This window comes from Cygnus atratus, chromosome 7 (assembly GCF_013377495.2).
Source record: "Cygnus atratus isolate AKBS03 ecotype Queensland, Australia chromosome 7, CAtr_DNAZoo_HiC_assembly, whole genome shotgun sequence".
In the NCBI taxonomy this organism is placed as follows: Eukaryota; Metazoa; Chordata; class Aves; order Anseriformes; family Anatidae; genus Cygnus; species Cygnus atratus.
Genome location: NC_066368.1, coordinates 21,855,772 through 21,878,040, shown reverse-complemented (window position 1 = coordinate 21,878,040; position 22,269 = coordinate 21,855,772). Strand labels below are relative to the sequence as shown.

General features: G+C 39.6%; 1 protein-coding gene and 1 long non-coding RNA gene across 6 annotated transcripts in view; one reads left to right on the top strand and one right to left on the bottom strand.

Moving 5' to 3' along the window:
• Positions 1-476: 476 nt before the first annotated feature.
• ATAD1 (ATPase family AAA domain containing 1) overlaps positions 477-22,269 on the bottom strand; it is a 29,695-nt gene continuing 7,902 nt past the window's right edge. For 2 of the 5 annotated variants that reach the window (XM_050711843.1, XM_035548947.2), the window contains exons 2-10: positions 16,556-16,731; positions 14,794-14,892; positions 14,438-14,558; positions 12,610-12,810; positions 11,358-11,464; positions 8,338-8,427; positions 5,570-5,620; positions 2,477-2,613; positions 477-1,936 (exon numbers count right to left, since the gene is read on the bottom strand). In XM_050711843.1, the coding sequence (XP_050567800.1) occupies positions 1,816-1,936; positions 2,477-2,613; positions 5,570-5,620; positions 8,338-8,427; positions 11,358-11,464; positions 12,610-12,810; positions 14,438-14,558; positions 14,794-14,892; positions 16,556-16,717 (1,089 nt within the window). In that variant the 5' untranslated portion in view covers positions 16,718-16,731 and the 3' untranslated portion in view covers positions 477-1,815. Of the gene's footprint in view, positions 1,937-2,476; positions 2,614-5,569; positions 5,621-8,337; positions 8,428-11,357; positions 11,465-12,609; positions 12,811-14,437; positions 14,559-14,793; positions 14,893-16,555; positions 16,732-18,221; positions 18,409-18,688; positions 18,857-22,269 lie in introns of those variants that run through there. The other 3 variants (XM_035548785.2, XM_035548867.2, XM_035548703.2) reach the window with 3 other exon arrangements.
• On the top strand, positions 19,063-21,148 carry LOC118249268 (uncharacterized). Its single transcript, XR_004779007.2, has 3 exons — positions 19,063-19,208; positions 19,598-19,744; positions 20,767-21,148. It is a non-coding gene; the product is annotated as an uncharacterized LOC118249268 (long non-coding RNA).

Here is a 22,269-nt window from a genome sequence, read left to right as displayed (position 1 = left end):
CCCTTCCCCACTTTGCTGATTGTGGCTCCTAGCCTCTTGGAGCTTCCACATTCTTGCTACTTTTTAGCAGTTTCTCTGCAGAATAAACCACCTCCCCCCTTCCCTGGTGAAGAAGTGCAGGTTAGCACCTGCAGTGGTGCTTATAGCACTCATTCCAGCCCTGAAACCAGAACGACTTGGGGGAATCAGCATTCCATACCCCACTTTTTGATATCCGTATCCCACTATGTTCTGCTGTGCTTAATTTCCCATGTCTTGTTTTACACCACTATGCATTTCCCATATTTCCCCTGACACATCAAAAAACAAAGTAAATTATTAAAAAAAAAAAAGACAAGGAGATTAAATGAGGTCAAACCAAACCTACTGCATCTGGAGCATTACACAACCAGTACGTGAAGCAAAGGCACTCCAGTTGGGTAGGGCTGCTGCAGCTATAAGCTTAATGGAAACTGCCATCAGCACCTGATACCGTATGCCAGCTAGCTCCAAGTCTTTATTTTACTTTGCAGACTGTTTCGTTTTACATCACCATCTTGCTTTCAATGCTTACCTTTCCTCTGTAGCTAGCAGAGCTGTGACAGTGTACCTTCCCCCTGGGTTGAACAATTATGATTACATATTTGCATTAAATTTGGGCACAACATTATAAGGAGAAAATTAAATTATTTAAAATCTACTGACAATAACTTTACCAAAACACTTTGTCACTTATATTTTAACGCTTTGCCTTTACCACTACATAATGTTACATGAATTTACTAAACTGTTACCAGCAAGTACAGCAGAACATTTCTAAATCACATTTATAAACCTGAAATCCATTCTTCATTGCCTTCAGTTTTGCACATCAGGGCACATATGTGACAGAGCAAAACATCAGAAAACATCTCCCCTCACCCTAGTCAAAGTACATGTACAAATCTTCACGGTACAATGCCACCGTGCAGCAGTGGGTCTTCCAGAGAAAATTAAATAGCAGCAAACCCTCATTACAACGCATAACAAATCAGAAAGCACAATTTCATAAAGTTTATAATATGTGGGGCTTAATGAGAGATAAGTTAAGAAGATTCTACTCTACTCACATCAGAGGGAAAAATAAAAACAGCATTAAAATGCCTCAAAAAGCAGGATTCATACAAAATTAAAAGTATTCAAACATTTGTACAGTAGTTTACTATCTTCAGTAAATGGCACCAGATTTCAAGTGGTAATGTGAGAAAAAAATAGTAACATTTCAAATTTTGCCTAGAAGCAAAATTTCTACCTTCATTATTTGCTGCTAAAAGGAAGAAGTAAATGTGAATTGAGTATCGATGAATCTTTAATCTATACATCTTCTGATTTGGTTCGACTCAGGAAGTAGAAAAGATTTTCCATACTCGTTATCTACAGGTTATGTCTACATATAAAAAAATGTGTGGATATATACATTTAATACATACACACACGCTCATACGTATATACACACCAACTGGTAACAAATCATCTTCCCTCCACACAGGTGACCCAGTGAACCCATGCACCACATCAGAACCTGCTTTAAGGCTACACAGTGTATCGATTATGGGACAAGACACAGGCAGCTGCTCTTGGTCTGAGCTATAATTGTTCCACTTCATGATCTATTATTACATTTTTAGTTGTGCATGACAACATTGCAATAACTTAGAATTTGTTGTATAAAAACAATTCCAGAAAGAGAACTCCCTTTTTCAGGGAACAACCCCACTCCCACCCCCTTACATTGTTTTTGTTGATTACAGAATATAAACTAAATCACATCAGAAACTGCAAACGCACTCTGTAGTCTTAATCTAAACTAACATGCATCAAAACATTCTGAAGTGTGGCATCCTTTGATTTTCTCATCTTCTCGATCGCCCTCTGGAGATCCTGCTGCTGCACGGGCCGAATTTCGTCTTCATCATGGCTTCAGAAGAATGAAAGAAAAAAAGCAAGACAATGATTTAGGTGATGTGTGACACCCATTCCTACAATGACAACTTTAGTCCTTGAAAATAGCAATTTCACACAGATCCAACACCACACTGGAAACATGCTTCTATCTGTGCATATAGTCTACCTGCAAGTATGCGAGATAATCAAAGGAAGATCACAGCAAGTAAAGTTACATGCATGCAAGAGTGTTATCATCATTTAAGGCTGGTAATATAATGCAATAATATTAACTCTTGCTGGTTCATGCAACCTCAAGCTTAACACCTTGGAACAAATAGTCTTATTTTAACAGCCAAAATGAATAAAGGTAACTTGTTGATCTTTTGGTTGTATAGTGGCAGTTTGTCAAGAGAGTACCTCGTGCTTTCTGTGAATCATAGCAAGGTTTGAAAAAACCCTCAAAATTTGCAATTCAAATTAGAAAATAAAATCTAATATTTGAACAGCGTGTAGCACCAGAAGCCTTCACAACTGCTGTTCAGCTATCGTAATAGAGAAGAAAGGCACATACTTCTCTTCTTCACAAGCAGAATTAACGTATTCCCTGACACAGAGGAGTGCTGCATCCCGGCACATTTCTTTCAGATCACTTCCTGAGAAGCCATCAGTCTCTTTAGCAACTTCCAGGAGATCTACATGCCTGTCCACCTGTCCAAAACCAAAAGGTAACAGCATGAAAACTCCGAAGTCATATACTTTGTTCTACAAGCACAAGATATAATCACCTCTAAGTATTTTTGCTTGCCCTAAGGGTTTTTTTTCCCCCCATCTTGCTTTTTGTGAACTAACAAGAAAATTATCTGATTAAGTTATGTCTTGAATCCTCCAAGTAGTTCATATCATTAAATGAAACAAACGTTTCATTTAATAAAACCCTAACATATAAAAGTGAACAGGTAATTGAAAGCCAACCATCACATTGGTATATTCTATTACTGACAAAGTTCCCGCGCAGCTTTGGGAGCCTGTTAGATGACAAAACAGGATGACAGGGATAATGACCCAGTTTCCCAAATGCTCTCACAAGTTTCCTACAACAGCACTGCTTTTTTTTTTTTTGGTGTGTGTGTGGATAAAGTGGTATAAGGCTCTATCAGACCTTCAGGACAACTTCTTACCTATAGCCAATGAACCCTACCCAATGGTAGGGTCAGACTGTGCCTTTCACAGTCTTTTGTTTGTTTTTTGACATTATTCGGAAGAGAACATTTGTTTTCATAAACACTATTTTAACCAGTAACACAGCAAGTCTGGAAAAAGTTGCCACCACATCTACCTTTTGTTGTTGCCAACGCTCAGCACAGAATAAGAAGCTCAAAAGCAGTTGTTTGCTGAGTTACTGAACAACTGCTCCTGTTTTATACAACCGTGAAAGATAGAACCTGGAGGCAAACTAACACATCTAATTCCATGCACTGCATTGGACCAAACTTGTTTCAGTCAGGACCCTTTATTTATTTATCCAGTTTACAGAAGCTTCTTCCAGCATATTTTCCAGTGCCCCCAAATTTCCTTTTCAAGAAGTTAAAGCCAACACAGCCTAACCAAAAGGCTGAAATTAAGGGGCAACTTCTTCTAAGAGGAAAACTCTTCCATGGAATTGGCTAACTGGTGATGAAGGCAAAGCCCCAAGCATAACCATTGTTACTTCCACCTACCAGTCCAACCTGTGGGCTCTGCGGGATAATGCAAGAATGTGCTGACACCCACCAAGCGCTCTTCCAATCCCCACCATCCCTCCCGCTTTTCTTGAAGGACAAAGATTACAGTGATTCTGTCCTACTTGCTCAACCCTTGAGCTCATACTTAAGTCCCTGCTCCCTGACTTACAACTCAGGTTTGGGTCTGGAGCCAGCCATCTGCCTCCCCAGATGTGGAAATGAAGGCAGAAGCCAGAAGCAGCAGCTGGTTTACACCAAGGTGCCTTCTACAATCACTACAGCTTGGCTGTCCCAGTGCTTTGCTCTAAAGCATCGTCCTGCACACAAATACTGAGAAGCCAGCAATGGTCGGCTATGGAGCTGCCCAGTCTGGGGCTGAAGGCCATCAAGAAAGGGATGCAGCAGTGTACCTGGTTAAGAACAACCAGAAAATGTGCACATTGTGTGGCAGGCATTAACAAGGATTTCCCTTCAACTCAGGGAGAAGAAACAAGACTTCAAGACGGGCGGGAAAAACAGTGGGCATGACTACACCCGCCATGCCCACTGTTTTTTTCAAGCCCTCTTTTCAAAGGCTTCCAGAAAGTTTGTTACCCTGGCTGGAAATAAACTGGGCTTGAGAGATCTAATTCCTCTTCTTATGGGATAACCACTAGTCTGATTCCAGGCAGCCCCAGCAACTGTTACTTGTGTAGCTGTGATTCACTGCCAGATGACTGATATGCCTTACATTCTTTCAGGCCCATGTTCAGAAGATGATTTAGGTTTCTCTTCATGGCCATAAGGCCAAGGTGTTTCATTGCCAGAGCAAATGAACAACACACCCCACTCGCATGCAAGGGCTGGCTGCAGTTATTTCAGGAACCTGCATAAAGGTCTATTATTTCGCACACCTTTCCTAACAACTCTTGAAAAGAAATAATGTTTTGGAACCACAATTTGCAAAAGAAGTTTTAATTTGTTTGAAGCTTTCTGCAAGTAGGTCATCTTTTCCTCCACAACTTCTTTGGCATTCAGCATGTGTTCTGTTTTCATATGCGTATAGTATTTTGCAAGAAGCAAACATTCCAATGCTATATAAACAATCCAAAATGACCACTTGAAAAAAAAAAAAACTCCTCAGTATCTGCCATTCACAATGATGAGGTGTGATTTTTAAACCTCTGAAAAAAAAAAAACAGTTGTTTTTACTACTGAATGGTACTTATCAGGATAGACCTCAATCAACAGACACCTTGCAAAATTAACTTAATGAGAATTAGTGCTGCAGACTAAATTCTGTAAGACTTCAGTGGCAGGAACCTCCAATAATACAGGTCCTATATCCTGCCAGCAGACACTTCTGATGCACTCACAGCTGCTGTTCTCATTTTGCAACCCACATGGTGATATGAACACCATATATTATTTGTAAAAACATCCATAGTAGTTTTCCTCTAAAGAAAGTATGAACCATGGATCAAAGTGGAAAAAGCAGCACTGTAAAAAAAAAAAAGAGTAATTCCTCCTTTCTTAATTAGAGCAAACAGACTACAGCTCAAGAAATTCAGTATCTTCCTGAGTGAATACTTCATGATATTTCTTTTATTGATCAAAGCAATATCCAAACATGATTCACCTTCAGGGAGATGAATATATTATCTTGTTATATGACAAGAAAATGGAGACAGAGAAATTACGTAATTTTCCTCAGAGATGGTGATTCACCAAGAAATCTGAGACTACTGCTCTGAATGAAGCTCATACTTAAACCAGTAGACGACTCTATTGCTTTAATTTTACGCCACGCCTAAAACCACAGAAGATTCTTAAGTTATAATCAGAAATACTCTGGTAGGTCATCTCTACCTTACTACAAAACAGCCAATTATAAAACAACTCCAGAGCCTGCACTCATGACAACAGTAATTCCGCAAATTAACCATTAAAAGAAGTCTACTTACATTTTCATTTTTCAAAATTAGCTTCAAGATTGCTTCTCTTTGTTTCAGAGCCTTAAACAAAAGAGACAAAACTTACTAGAGAACAAAAATAAACATATCTATACCAAATTTGCTCTATAATTGATCTATACCAAATTTGTTCTGACTGGGCTTTCAGTTAAATTTCTGTGACAAAAACCATTCCTTCAAATGGGAGACATGATACAACTAAGGAAACCTACGTGACAGCAATTAGGCACACCACTCGGCAAAACCAGATCTAGGGTACTCTCACTCCAGGAGCACATACAATTAAACATTTGAGCATATACATTTACAGTAACTATAGGGAAAGAGAAAATGCAGTGATATGTTTAGTCTTATTTTGCCTTAAATAAAAACATCTGTCTCTGAGGATTTCCCATAATCTTTAACAAAGGGCAGACTCTCTAGATCTAGAGAATGCTTTCAATACATACTTTGCTAAATCAGATGAAGAGGATAAACTCCTATGCTTAAAAAAAAAACAAAAACACAGTAATAAATGTAATTCTACAGATCATGCTTGGGAAGTTTAAGCAATATAAATCACATACCGTAATGATCTTGAAAGAAATGGCTAAGCATAGCCTTACTAACAAGAGAAAACAAAAGGCAGCGAAGAAACTTTCTTGCATCTCCTAAAAACAAACTTGTCCAAAATTCACTTTTGTTGTTAAAAAACAAACAAAAACAACAACAACAAAAACACAATAAACTAATCCCATAGACAGTCTGCATCTGACCAGATGACATTCAGTCTCAAAAATATTTCTTCCATTTCCCTCTGCCTTGCAGATAATTCTTTATGGGTAAATTTGGGGCATTTTCATCCCAAACCTGGCTAAACTGCAATGTATCATCTACAAGGTGTTAGGTACTCCATAATAATACTACCTGTGCACACTGTCAATCCACAGCATGTAAATTATCTTGGCCTTTGATAAAAGAGTTGTAACCAATCTTGGCCATATCACAAAGTACCACAGACAAGAACAAGAGGTGTGCAGTAAGTGCATGAGCTGGTTGTAGCAGGGTAAGGAAAGTTGCATGCCTGTGCCCTAAACGATGCTACCGATATTAATTCTAGGCCTCGGAGAGGAAGCCAGCCTCCACAGTAATATTCTGAGGCACAGTTACCTGCAGAAAATTCATCCTTCTAATAATGGCTCTTGATAAAAAGATGTGGCAAAGTACTAAAATACACATCCATGCCTCTTACTAATTCAAGGAAAAGCTGAAGATGAGTAAGGTGTCTGAAACCCTATGAACAGGCATCACAATAAAGGTATTTAGTGTGCTACAAATGCTTTGTTTCAAGAAGTATCCACCCACAAGGAGTGAAAGCCAGTGCAAACAAGACAGGTCTGGGAACATGACTACTCTCTTGCACAATCAATGAGAGTTTTAATCCTTCAGTACAGTCTCTAGGTTTCTGCAAAAAAATGAATAATTAAGGGTATTTCCGTAGCCAGAAGGGTATACTGACAACCACAATCCAGCTTTTTCCAATATTGATACAAAAATGTCTTGTGGTATCATTACATGTTCAAAGGCTACTCAAATACCTTGAAAATGATGGCAATAGCAAAAAATAGTAACGGTAAGATTGTGACAGCTGGCATAATTGATACAGGCCTGCCTTACTGCCCATTTATCATAAATTGTAAGGGGAATAAAAACAGTTTTCCAGATTGCTTGCTATATCCAGCTGTGGAAAGCCTTAAGCAGAACGTAGCCTTTGGTATGCAGATTTTCTGCTTGCTTCTCTTCTTGAAAACTAAGTATCTCATACCCAGAAATTATAAACAGTAGTCAAAATGTACCTGCTTCTTGGCGCCCTCCAACCTGGCTGTCACCCTACCTACCTTATAGGCAGAGGTATGCAGACACATTTGTTTAGAAGTTAAAACTAAGTTCTCCCCAGAAGGCAAGTAGCTTATGCGTGCTGGTGGGGAAGGGGAACTGCAAAGCACTGAAATAGCCACGCAGTCCATGAAGGGAGCTGCCCTTCATCTCAGTGCCACAAATGTTGAAATTCTCTGTTTGTTTAATATGCTATTTTCTAAGATGCTTCTGCAGAATTGCTCCTTAAGTAGACAATGCACCTTTTGGTTTGTACCCTTCCTGTATCTGCCCAATACTCCCTCACGGAATTCAGTTAACTGGGTTTCCTTGCACTACAGAGAAGACAGCTAATGGAGACATCTAGTGCATTCAGAAAAACAAAACTTCAATAGCAAAGCTGCGCTGGAAAACAACATAGTACTGCTAGCACCCAGAGACAGTATCAAGTACTAACTGCTGTGTGCTGACAAAGGACACACCCTAGTCCTATGCCAAGGACTTCCTTTAGCTACACAAAAACGTACAAGAATAGTTTATTTCATACTTATTTATCCCTCAGCAAGGGAAGATAGACTGATGTCTGTTTCAGAGTGCGGCATCTAAGCCACTTGACTTTTGTAGATGGAAAAATGGGTTGGAAGTGTTCCGGACACTTAAAGTTATTTCAGATAAAAGAATCAAGGAATCAAGTTTCTGTGGGAAACCCCACCTTAAAAAGCAAAGTTCTGTGTACCTCTATGAGACTAAAAGCTGATCAAAATAATACCCCATCTTTATTTCTTTGGGAAAAAAAAAATCCCAGACGGGATTTTGTGGTGATAAAGCCATTTTGAGGCTGGTAAAATACCTGCCTGTTGCTCAGCCACCAGACTCACTGCTTAAGCAAAGCTGGCATGACTTACAGGTTGGTTGATGTGAAACCGGGTCGGCATTCTTCTCATGATTGCAGAGTCAAGATCCTGAGGACGGTTGGTGGCTCCCATCACTATTACCTGTGTACATCAACAGAAAATGACTAGTTAGCCTGAAACCTGATTTTAAAAACATCACCATGTTACAGTTTCAAAACCAAACATGTGACTCTTCCACACTTTATCAAGAACATCAACATTTAAAGAAGTTACATAAGGCTTCTTGGTACTGATTTCAGCAACTGGATTTAAACATGCAGCTCAAGAGAGCATTGGTACCACACAGTACCATCTCAGTGGAGATTTTTACATGAGTCTGAAGCCTTCTGATCCCAATCTAAAAGTTCAAACACTAAGCAGTAACCCAGAGCTTTTGCTTACAGCTGCTGCTGATGTTTGTTTAGTTCCTGGTGGTCTGGAAGGAACTTGAAAAGAGACATTTTGATAAGATATGAGAAAACGTTTCATTCTTTTGCTATGTTGAAAAAAGAAGGGCAATCAGTTCTCTAGAATGACCAAGCTGGCAACTTTTGCAAGTACTAAAATATTGTTAGTTTCTTTTTTTTTTTTCCTTCTTTTTTTTACATTAAAAAAGCATTAAAAGTCAAGAAGAACCTACATGCACTGGTATACTGAAAGAGCAGTGCACCAGACCTGCTCTGAGCCAAGTTCAATACAAGCAGAGTATTTACCTCATTTGAGTGGATTCCAGTTGTTAGTTTAAGAACAAATTTACTTCCCATTCACATCAACCTTGTTTTCTCATTTGTTATTTTAAGTTATGTACACTGTAAATACCCAGTCACAAAAGTGAAAAATGCCGGGGAAATAAATCTCTTATCAAAACAGCTTCCTGACACCCTTCTGCTCCTTTGTCTGGGGTCACTCTTCCACAGCCAACAGCTCCTGGCACCTCCAGCAGCTCCTGGCCAGACCAGCTTCCATTTTCTGCATCAGAGTCACCCTGCCACCTAGAGGCTTATTTATAGGGTGGCAAATCGCTACGCTGAAAAAGCCAAACGGCTCATTTTCAGGTGGGGCTCCAGCAGTCTTAATCACAGCTCTGTCTAGTAAGGGTAATGCATGCAAGTTCTGTGGTCACGTAAGCGTGCTGAGCACTTGCTAATGTTCGGCTGAGCCCAAGCTGTCTCTTGCAAAGAGGCACTGCTGTACCCACACTGTGCTTCCCAAGGGCCTGTGCTAGTGCCCAGTATTGCACCCGAAGCGTTTTTCCCTCCATACAGAGCTGAGGAGCCTTCCCAGAACTGGCTGTGCCTGTAGGGTCTGCAAAGATGGGCTCCCCCAAGTGTACACACAGCTGTACGGAGCTCCCCCGCATGCAGCCTCGAGCAGTGCAGCCCTGTTTTCCAGGCACTGTGCCTGAAGTTCCTGCCGGACTCAAGACTACATCCTCAGCAGGTTTAGCCCATAGCTTAACACACTCTTCAGATGCAATCAACACAGGAACAAGTAACGCTCGTTACAGCACTTTACAATTTTCTCCGAACAGGTGGAATTTTTGTTACGGTAACAAAAGCCAAATCTTATCCTTACTCAAAGGAAATCTGTTTGGTGAGAATCAGACAGGCAACCCGAATCTCCCAAGTAAACATTTGTAATGAACAAAAGAGTCCAGTGAGCTGGCTGTCAGAAATGAGACAGTACAAATGTCAAAACCACTGCTTAAAGAACACTTCCTGAACAGCAATGACATCCAAGGGAGGGGCCTGAAATATAGTATTGAAACAAAACACTCCCGCTGAAAAACTCCCCAGAAACCTCACTCAGCCACAGCGTCTTCAGCCAACTGTTTGCACGGCATTTTACTGCGGCAACTCCCCACCATGCAGAGGCAGACACGTAAGGGACAACAATAACTTGTTCAAGCTCAGCATGCTGAACTCAAGTGGTCACTACATTGGAAAAGAGATAACATTCAAACATTGGAAGGAATGTATGCTTGCAAGATCATCTCAGCTTCCACTAAAATATTCATACCATTAGCCTCCTACTAGCAGTAAGCAAACACTCTGCTTTAAAGCCTCTATGCACATCTATTCAGTGCCTTCTAACCATTTTTTAAAAAATCCCCTGAAAAACAGTCTTTACTATGTGCTTGAGAGAGCAGGAAGAGCAAATTTTATAAAGAAAAAACTGATGGGGTTCAGATGATCAGAACTCATTCACAGATTAAAAATTCAGAACAGATTTAAAAACCTGAAAATTAAATATTTAGAGAACAACCATCCTTTTTAAAGGCCTGAAAAAGATTGCTCCAGGTAACACCTCAGAAACATACAGAGCAGGCTTTCTTCTATGCAGCATGCAGGTCATGTTTCCTGGGTGGGTGGTTTTTTTTTTTTGCCCTTTTTTTTTTTTGGAGCATCAGCAGCTTCTTTTTTTTTTTTCCTCTAAAAGACAATAGCTTTGTTAAGATTATGGGGAGGGGGAGGGAAGCATATAGGAATATAGGATGGAAGCATGGCTCCATTTAACAGCATTTATTTTGATCATTAAAAAAGTAGGGAAATTGATATTAACCCTAAGATAAAGAATTTGAGTCTATTGCTTTTCCACAGCTAGCCTGATGCTTTTCTGGAAACATAATAACCAACCTGCAACTGAGGTAAATATTCAGATATTTCAATGCCTCTTCTGAAATCAAAGATTCCCTTAACCTGAAGAAAATATTGTTCACAAGGTGTTTTTCAAAGCAGTTTAAAATTCCCAATTTTGGCTGCTCAAACTTTACAGCTATATTTTTGAGACTTAAGACACTTCAGAAAATAACAGCTCTTAATTAAAAACAAAACACCTACAGAAACAGTCCTCTCAAGAAGAAACACGATCTATTAATCCATCTCATCCCCATAATTCATGGGTAATCACTGACAGGTAAAGAAACTTTCAGCAATTACTACGTATGATCTGCTACTCTTCCCAAATGATTCAATGCGCAATAGATGACATAACAGAATCACATTACTTTTCTTGCCATCCTCTTCACTTACCTGGCAGTTATAATCAGTGTCCAGTCCATCCCACAGACTCATAAACTGAGCTTTCATCATAGCTGTAGCTTCATGGTCAGAACTCGAACGACTTCGTAAGAAGGAATCTGTATTAAAGGAATCAGTAAAGCAGCTGACTTTCAGTCCTGCCACTGAAACTATGCTGTTTGGTTTCTCATGTGCAGACTGATTCTATTCTCTATCTTACAAGTACTTTTAAAATAAACGCTGTCAAGAAAGGGAAAAATATTTATTACAATGAAGAATAGGATAGTGGAATCTTACCACATTTTTAAGCACATCTTTTAAGTTACATCGCAGAAGTATGTAACTATCACATGGGACTGTCCCAAATCTTGTGATCCAAATTTTCCTGAATGGAAACTTAAATTTCATCTCAATTTCTTATGCAGAGATGGAAGCATTCAGAGTCTGGCAAGTTAGAAATCACCAAAATACACAAGAACAGCAAATTGCAGGACTGATGTGAAGTAGGCTATATACTTTGCTATGCAGAGCTCTAGCTTTGCTAGGGGTTGCCTTAAGAATTTCCAGCAGCTATGGAAAAGCACATTTTTCACACCTACAGGAAGGAAAAAAAGCATCTTATGGAAGTAGCCCCTTTGTAAACCTAAAATGGAAAAAGGGTGAAAGCTTTGTCATGCTCCCTTTCTGCAAACTGTAAAACACACTCTGTGAAGTGCCAGTGATATGAACAAATGAACAATTTTAACTAGACTGCTTACAACAACTTAAATACCAATGTGACAAGCTCTAATGCACTGAACAACCGGCAACTTCGCTGCCTTCCTAGCTGAAGTTCCCTTCCTAGTTCCATAGCCTGCCTGATTAGATTGTTATTCCTGAGCTCTCCTAATCCCATATTTTATTTCCCATTATGTGCCCTCATGGAAAAAAGTTATTCAGTGTTCAAATGTATCTGGTGATAGCTTTCCCTTTATAAAGAAAGGCTTTCCTCATGAATCTTAGCCTAACCAAAAATAAGCAGCAACTTGTTCCATTTTTAATTTCCTCCACTAGCAAAAGAAAAAAAAAAAAAGAAAAATACATGAAATACATTGTTTTTCCTACTATGTCACCATTACTTTTCAATAGTACTTTTATTACTAAACCTTGTTCCATTATCATTCTTTTAAGGAACCGGTGACAATAGCTCAATATAACCATCAACTCAAACCTACAGTCTAATGCCACTCTGCTACAGTTACTTAAAAAGCACATAGATTTTTACCTATTTCGTCAATAAAAATGATGGACGGTTGGAGCTTTATAGCAAGGGAGAAGACAGCAGCAGCCAGTTTTTGAGACTCTCCATACCATTTGTCAGTCAGCGTTGAAGGCTGGAGATTAATAAATCGACAGCCCGCTTCCTTTGCTGTAGCCTTGGCGATCAATGTTTTGCCACAACCAGGAGGGCCATAGAGAAGTACTCCTGAAAAAGTCCCAGTGTTAATGTTCTCTGGTTGCAGTACAGAAAACATGCTTCGGCACAACAGACACGAGAGGGTCCGGGCTTGTATTTTGTCCAAGTTTTAAAAGATAGGTCATCAAGTTATACAGTGCTCCATCAAATCAAACACAGTCATTTTAGTTATTTCAGAGAGCCTTATTTTAAGATTAAAGCTAGGACTATCTAAAAATGGATGAATATGGTGAAATTTAGGATAAATTTGTCTGAGAGATGACTGTTTTATTACAGTGACTGTAAATGTAACGTAAGATTAAAAACCTATTTTTGTAAGCATTTGATAAGCCTTATTTACGGTTCAATTTTGCTAAGAAAGCTTAGCACAAAGGGGTTAAACAAAAAGAGAGCCCACAAACATTTTAAACAAATCACACACAATTAAAGCACGACATCTCATGTTATTTTTAAAACTTGTCATATTGAAAGAATTCGCAGTAATATTTTTCTAACATAGTTGTAAAGAAAACAATTAAAAAAAATTGGTCAATTCTGAAAAAAAGAATTACCTTTTTTTTTTCTGCTTATGCAATTGATGACCATAAAAATAACTAATCTGAAAAAATGATTTTTAACATACGATGCAAGTGACTATGAAAACAGGAGAGCTTGTCCTGTATGGAAAGTATGCTTTAAAAAGATAAATAAAAAATAACTTTCCCTTCCACTTCTTAGATCATGACATTAAAATAATTTTCCAAACAGTTTCAGTTTGTAACTTAAACAGAAAGGAGCCTGGAAAAAGCTAAACCAGTTACAAAACTGTTTCATTTTTCATCTTTTTGTTCACAAAACTAGGAAGAGATGGTCACAGATACACAATTAACACAGACAGTAATTAACCGTTTTCAAAAAATTCCAGGGATCAAAACATTAAAAATAAACTTTCTTACTGTGTCCAACATTTTAGATTTAAATTCTTTCTGTTTTCTGTAACATACAACGAATATGGCCAGAAGCATTCTAGTGCAGATAGTCCAATTTCTGTTTTACTGTTGGAAATTTAATTTGTCACCCAGCAGTTTCCTTACTGCCTCAATACTGTCCAACTCAACTCCAGCAAAAAAAAAAAAAAAACAATGGATCTCCAAAATGAAAACGTTATCTCTGTCTCTGAATGACTGGAATTTCCATAACTAGAACAAAGACCAAAATTTTTAAGACTAGAGAGCTGTGTAAAACATTAGCTTAAAACAAGTTTTAGTGTCTATAACTTACATTTCCATGATACCATAAAAATACTAATAAGTGTACAAAGTTGTACAGTAGAGTTATAGCTCACCTCGGTCAAAAGACAAGATGAGGTATAAAAATAATCCACAATTTAGGCAATTAAAAATGCAGATTACATAGATTAATCCATCAAAATGCAACTAAAATCAATTATCACTTCATAGTTAAAATAAAATATTCCCTAAAATTTGAATTAATGGTAGTAGAAGAGGAAAAACCCTTAGGTTCAGACCTAATTGTTACAATTTGGGTAACTGTCAACCCACTTCCTCTTTCTTTTCTAGGTAATTCTAACGTTTCTCTTTTTATTATTATTATTTTTTAAATACCAGCATATAAATTCATAACATTTCCTTCCTACCTTTTGGTGGCTGTAAGAGCCTGGAATTCTCAAACAAGTATTTCTTCTTGATGGGCAAGATGACAGTGTCTTTCAAATCTGTAATAACATCATCTAAGCCTGCAATATCATTCCAGGTTACCTGATACGGAAAAACAGTATTACAAACGATCGAGGGGGATAAGAGATTAAAAGGAAGTTGAAAGGAAGCTGTATTCTTCATGATGCCACCTTAGTTTCAAACTACAGAAATTTTTTCTGTGTATTTCCATGGATACGTATATATGCCAAATATCATCCAAACAACAAAAAAAACCACTAGTATCTTCCATGTCCGAAGTGCTTTTATAGGAATAAAATGGAAAACAATTTCTTACATGCATGCTTAGTGGGTCTACGAGATGTGCAGCAATACTCATTTCATATTCAGTAAGCTTGACATTTTTCACTCCGATTTGCTTCATTAGCTTTTCAGCCTAAGGGAAATAAAACGCCAAGAAAATCAGAGGAAGAAATAGGTAATTCAAAAAATATTTTTAAAGAACTGCTACTTGGAGTCTGAAGGTTAGAAATAAGAACTATAAGCTTCTCAGTAAGTCACATTTGACAAGAAACTAGATCTTTCTGAAGAGAAAAGCTCTGCTATTTCCAAATGACTTGCTGTCACCTGAGTGAAACTAAGTCACGTCTCAGTTCCCATCAAGTAAGCGTCACACCAACCCTCCCACTGCCCCAGACCCACAAGTCATTTATTATAACCTGAAAAGCTACCAAAACAAACATTAAAACACTGACTTTTGCTGATCAGAACAGGGCTAGCACACAGGTAACCTCAGTACGCTTCCGTAATATGTATGAGTTTCCAAAGCTGATAGAGACATGTTACACTTAAAAAAACAAAAAGCCAAGGAGTCCTTAATTCTTTACAAACTTTGTATAGGATTCAGACGAACGGCCTGAAACGTGTTATTAAAGAGAACTCTATAGATCCTTCACATGCTTATATTAGCTTTGTATCCCTACAAATAACACACGTACACACTTTAATGGAAAATTATCATTTGTGTCATTGTAAAAAGCAAACACCCAACCTTCCCTCCCCAACACCACTGTATCATTCACAGAGAATGATGTATTTTCAAGGAAAAAAAAAAAAGATACTGCACAGAGGCCAGTCATTTTTTCTATGTATTCAATGTTTTTTTTTCCCAATTTAAAAGGAAAAGTCATTTGTTGTGTTAACACGCTTTCGCAATTCAGTATCTCTTTACACTCTAACTTGTGGTTAGGTCTGACATGCTTTTGGGATATTGCAACCTCTTATATAATAGCTGGCAGTAGCACAGATTGTGAAAGCTGATTTTTAAAGTGAGGCCATTTTTTTTTTTTACTGAAGATTTCATTAAAAAAAAACACAACAGTTAAGTTACTCAAAACTGCAGTTTGAATTTGTGAAATTTGAAGCAAAAAAAAGTTGAAGCGACATTTGCTTCAATACTTTCCAAAGGAAACCTTCGACGTTTGGTTCAGAAATGCACCTGAATCTTTTCTGAGAGCATTAACTCCCATGAGCATCTCATTTAAGTACAACATAAGGAATGAGGCTTGTCACTTTTCTTCTCCCATTTGCAGGGCATTCTGACTGCTGCTGGGCGGAGAGAAAAGGTGCAAACCATTCTTAAAAAAGCATTTGTACAGCAGTGTCCCTCATTGTCATGAGTAACTACAGTTCCTGGCTCTGCCACTAAGTTGCCAAAAAGCAGCAGAGAATTAAGTTATTTCTGGTCAAGGTTTTAAAAAGCAACTGAGAGCATTATTTAATGCAACTGCTGCTTAGCAAAGCTGTCAGAAGCAGAAGAGGTATTGAGACCACACACTTGCACATAATTAGAGAGGCAACATCAAACTGCAGTTCAACAGTTTTTCTACTACTAAAAGCTAAACATTTTAACTTGTTGTAAGATGTAAATACTGAAAACACTAATAGCTTGGATCCTGAGATTTACTAAAATACACTTCTGGTTTTGTTGATTACTTCATTGGTTATTCCAAGTCCAGTTTTCAGTTAGCATATTTCTCTGTCTGAGCAGTAATAAATGAAACAGTATTTCACAAAAGTACTTACGAATAAAATCCTACCTGTTTCTGAGCTTCTACTTTTTGCTTTCTGGTCGGATCAATGGCATCAACCATCCATTTAATGGTAAAGTATGTTACAGCACCAAATATCGTTAAACGAAAAATTAATCCAACCACTTCATTTCGGCTCAGGGGGCGTGAGAAGGTTTCAGCATGGACCATTTTGCTTTTTAACACTAAACGAAAAAAAGCAGTGGAGAGAGAGAAAGAAAAAAAAAGTAAAGCTGAGAAGATGCCTACCTTAGTTTTTATAAAATGGTGTTTAAATATATTTCCAGGCAGACAGAGAGCATAAAGTTTACCGTGTAGTTATCATGAAGCACCTCAACAACAGCACAGTGCCAATACATAAAACTGGGTAAGGTTAAAACATACAGCACTAAGTATGATGATGACACGGTTTCACTTCCACTTCCAGGAAGCAGAGGGCAAAGGACAACAGCAATCTGAGGCCTAATTTCTTGACTGATTACATACAAAATGGTCTCCATTTCAGTCTTCTGTTAAGAAATCAGCATTCCTTTCAGCTCCATAATACCTTGCTAAGAAAGAGCACTTTATTTCAGCGCCAAGCTTACATATAATTTCAGTCTTAATGGGAATGACTGTTATTGGCCTAAGAACGCTAAGTCATGGAGACAAAAATAAATTACTTCAACTAACAGTTGTGTTGTTTTATTTTTTTCCCTAAGAGGAAGCTTTAAGGAAAGGCACTGAATTGTCACATTCAATGAAGATTGACAACTTCTATTCAGATATGATGAGGTTAAGAGCTGGAGCCTGCACCTAGCAGAATGTATTTGTAGTCTTCTGTGTTAATAATAACCCTGGAAAACTGAAAGAGCTGGATGTGGCACAGAGTTATCAAGGGAAAAGGCTGGCACCATCCAGGAAGTACAACACCTTCACATTACAGCAGTGTGCTGCAGAGAGGAAAAATTCTTCCTAAACAATACAAAAACGCCTTACAAATTGGGGTCCTCTTTCCTTAATCTACTTTCCACTCAAATTACAGGTTTACATATGAGAATCCCCACAGTCCTACTCATTCACTGCCTGATTTTCCTGCTGCAAGGGCAATTCCTTTTGGCAGCTTCTTCAACCATTCCCTGGCTGACCTCCAAACAGAGCTGTCAGCCAGGGGAAAAGTTGGACTACCCAAATATCCTTGAATTCCCCTGCTCTTGGCTAGTAGTCACATTATGTTGACCCTGTATACAAATAAAGGCAACAACAGTGCCATACCACGCACTTTCTTTGCAAAAATTCAGCATGCTGGAATCAGGAGAAGCATCCTGACACGTTCACCAAACCGAATCAAAAGCTCACTGCTATATTCCAGCGTCGACCACCAAAACAGTTTCGGTTTTGATTTTTTTAAACACCCTTCACTCCCTGTTTAGAAATTTAAAAATTAAGGTCGTTTCTGCACATATCTACTTGGAAATCAAATAAAATTTGCCTGTTTAACATCTAAGCAAGTAATGGAAGCTAGTAGATTCAACATATTCTCTTAAGCTTGATTTATTAAAAGAAAAAGGCTATACATTCACTGAGCAAGAAAACTGGCCTTCAACTCCCCCCCGCCCCCCAAAAAAAACAACCACCCAAACCAACCAATAAAGCCAACAAACAAACCAACCAACACCACGTTTCTCACGCAAACCTTGCTGAACAGCCATTTTAAGAAAAAGGTTACGCTCAAAACCCTCGCCTGAACTTTCCCGGCGCCGTGCTGTGCGCGCCCAACGCCTCGGGCCATGCCCTCACTCTCCTCAGCGGCGGCTGCAGCACGGGTAAGGCGAGGGCAGCGGGCGGGCAGCACGCTCCAGCCCCGCGCGGCTACCGCCACATCTCCACCCTCAGCGGGGGAAAACGCCTCCTTCCTTCCCCGCGCCCGCACCGAGAAGGTTCTCGGCCGGAACGCGGCCCCGGCTCTTCCCCGCCGTGCCCCCGCTGCCGCCCGGCCCCGGCCGCCCGCCGGGAGCAGCGGACCCGGGCCCGGCCCCGCCGAGGACGCGCCGAGGGCAGCGGGAGGGCCGTGCCGGGCCGTGCCGGCAGCCGTGACCTTCCCGCCGCCGGGCGGGTGTCGCCGAGGCGGCCGCTGCCCCGCTCGCTCGCTCCCTCACTCACCCACCTGCCCGCCCCCCGGGCCGGGGTCTGCGACGCGCGGCTCCCGGCGCGGCGGCGGCCGTACGGGCGGAGGAGGAGGAGGAGGAGGAGGAGGCGGCGGCGGCGGCGGCGGCAGTGCGGCCCCGTGCTTTCCCGCTCCGGCCGGCTCCCGCCGCCCCGCACGAAGGTTCCGCCCGCCGGGCAGCGCCGGTAACGGCCGGCGCCGCCGCGGCCCCCTCAGGGCGGCGGCGGTCGGGGCGCGGGGCGGCGGCGGCCCCGGCTGGCAGCGGCCCTTGGCTCCTCGCTCAGGTACCACACGGTCGTGCTTCTGAGGCGAAGCTGCAGCACGGGTGTTCGGGCAGTTCACGAAAATTCACCTTTCTTCACGCGTTTTCCAGGCCCCCGTCCTTCTCAAGTTTCGAGTTTTTGCCGCAATTTAACATCCCACGCCACAGAACGCGACAGGTGGCAAATAACCAAGGCAGTACGGCGCGGGAGGTCATGGCCATCGTGCAATGATGAGTAATGGCACAATTGTTCGGTATATACAGATATATAAAAACATATAAAATAACAAAAAAAAACTGTACTAAACGTAAATGGTTCAGTTTCTGAACTGTCCTCACTCCTAGAGCTACCTAGAGCTATCAGTGTAGATGGGCCACCTGAATTTTGAGATACACACGCTTACAGAAAAAAAAAAATCGTAAAAATGTGTAGGAAATAGTAATCTTGAAATCGTTCAAGAAATAAAAAATTCCACACTACCTCAGTTCTGAACTGACCGGTAAAGAAGTAAATAAGCAGCCTAACCAGGAAGTACAAAATACCTACCTAAAATAAAACTGATTAGGAAAAGCTATCGATCGGTCGGTTAAATGGTACATATGTGCTGCAGCTTCCCAGCACTAGGGCAGCGTTTTCGTGCAGGGTTGAGGCAACTGAGGGAGCTGGAATCAAGCTGAGGCGGATATGCAAGAAAGCCTGCGTCAGGATGGGAGTCCAGCTGAGTGTCTGCGGGGGAACCTAGTACTTCCAGAGGCTGAAATGTCCTCCATCCATTAAGAAGCTATGGTGGTAATTCTTCCTATACATTCTCAGTAATATCTTTCATGTCGATTCCATGTTAATTACTTTATACATCCTTTTTTGTTGTTTTCCCATTATGTGGCCTGGTTTTTTGTTCTAACTTTTCTTTAAACGTTGTTCTACATCCTGTTGTATTTGGCTATTCTCACTTTCTCTGGCTTATAACCTAAGGTTTTTTTCCTCCAGTACTTGTTTTTTTTTTCCTGCTGCTTTCAGATTTGCTTTCTGTAGGATCAGTTTAAGCTCCTCCCATAATAGCAGAATAACCCCAAGCCCTCGGAGCAGCATCTGTTTTTAAAAGGAAGCCATTTATTTATCACTGACCTCGTAAAACTTTCATAGCAAAGATGTGTCTTTGTCTTGGAGAAATGTTGTTTGGATGGGACCTCAGGAGGTCCCTTGTCCAGGGTAAAATTAGGGAATGTATAATACAACCATAACTATACTTAGAAGGTGTATGCAAACAGAACAACCCAAAGCTTGCAAGTTAACATCAGTTGGTGGATTTCAGATGCTACTGGGATACATCAGAATGAAAATCATCTACGTTTAATAATTAATCAGCAGTTTATTTAGAAGTACTGAGGTAAAAGACTTTCAAAAAATTCCAATTTGCATTGCAAATGAAAATAGTAACTTCAAACAATATATCAGGAAAATGTTGAGAAGAAGGTTAAAATAAGGAGATCTTTTGAGTGAATGTGATTACTCAGATGTTTTGGCAACTTGTCTTTTGTTGTCTTCTACCCTTCTGCTCTTGCATCAATGCCCCTGAATTTTTAAAGCCTTTCAGTCCCAGCTTTTTTTTCTTTTTTTTTTCTTTTTTTTTTTGTGATACAGCCTTATGACTTTATTTTATTCTTACCTATAATTCATATATTGTTCAGGGACTTGATAACAAAATTCTGCTAGCTCACTTGGAATCCTATTTTGTTTTTCAAGAGCTTTTTATACAACATTAATTTTCTTATGAGGCATTTTTAACTGTCATCCCTTGTACACAAATGCAGGAACTACTTCACCTACAGACGAGTCAGCTGAAACTTTTTGTGCCTACTGGGTACAACAGCCTGTGGAACAGATCTGCTGCTTCTGGTCTTTAATTTCTTCTTCACTGCACCTGCTCCATTCAGTGTCACCTCAGGTAAAGTATGTCACAGCTGATCTATCTGTACTGACACCCAGGCATTCTCTGCAGTGACCCAAGTGGGATGTGATCTGCCCCGTAGAAACCATCTGACATCACATCAGTGGTGTTTTCATCATTAAATCAATACACAAAAAAAGTACTCAAGTTCTCAAAATGATTGTGATTTTACCAGAGTAGTCGCATGAGAAATTTCAGTTTGTTTCTACTTACTGGATCAATATAACCTACATTAACAACAAAAAAAAAAAAAGTTTTGAAACAACTTTAGCTTCTTCAGCAGTACTGGAGGTTTCCCTTTTATTGTTCTGTGTGCTATAACTCTCCCAAATAAGAAATTTATTTAATCAGAAAATAAATGTATCAATGTCTAAATTGATTTACAGAAGGCCTTCCTTTTTCTGCTGCTTCTCCAACCTTTAATGGTAAATAAGATGATTATCTTATAGACAATATATTTTTTTTAAGTCTATGTAGAACATGTGAACAGTTTCCCCTTGATGATTTAATAGCGAACTAGATATAATCAGCGATGCTGACAGCTTTATTATTAATTTGAGGCTTATACTAGTTCTTATAATTGCCCCTCTTGAATAGAAAAAGGGTAATCAATCATTTCACTGTCTGAATTTCATGCACTAGGCAAATACTATTGTGTTTGAATCACCAGTATTGTAGGAAAATATTTAGGACCCTTCTGTTTATTCTCCCACTCTTAAAAAATGACATCTGTTTTGTTGCAATTAAGGATAAATGCAAACACACACACAAGTAATAAAACCTACATTTTCTCGCTGCTATTTGACAGCTCTAGCATGAACCTTTGAAAGAAATCCTCTGCTGAAGTATATGTAAAAAAATTTTAATGAGTAATGCAATTTTTCAGAAGTCAATCAGGGTCAGGTTGAAGGTGAGGTTGATGTCTCACTGATATTCTGTGGAATCCATATGTTGCATTGGGCTCTGTTTTTTTCACAATAATGAGAGACTATTATTTCTTGAACAAATATTTCTTAAAAATGGTGGGAAATGCCAAATTCATCCTGCTTTACTAAACAGTTTCAAAACCATTATGTTTTGAGCCTTCATCTCAACATTAGGACTTACTCTCACAGAATCACAGAATCGTCTAGGTTGGAAGAGACCTCCAAGATCATCTAGTCCAACCTCTGTCCTAACACTAACAAGACCTCCACTAAACCATATCACTAAGGACTACATCTAAACGTCTTTTAAAGACCTCCAGGGATGGCGACTCCACCACCTCCCTGGGCAGCCCGTTCCAATGCTTAATAACCCTTTCGGTAAAGAAGTACTTCCTAACATCCAACCTAAAACTCCCCTGTCGCAACTTTAGCCCATTCCC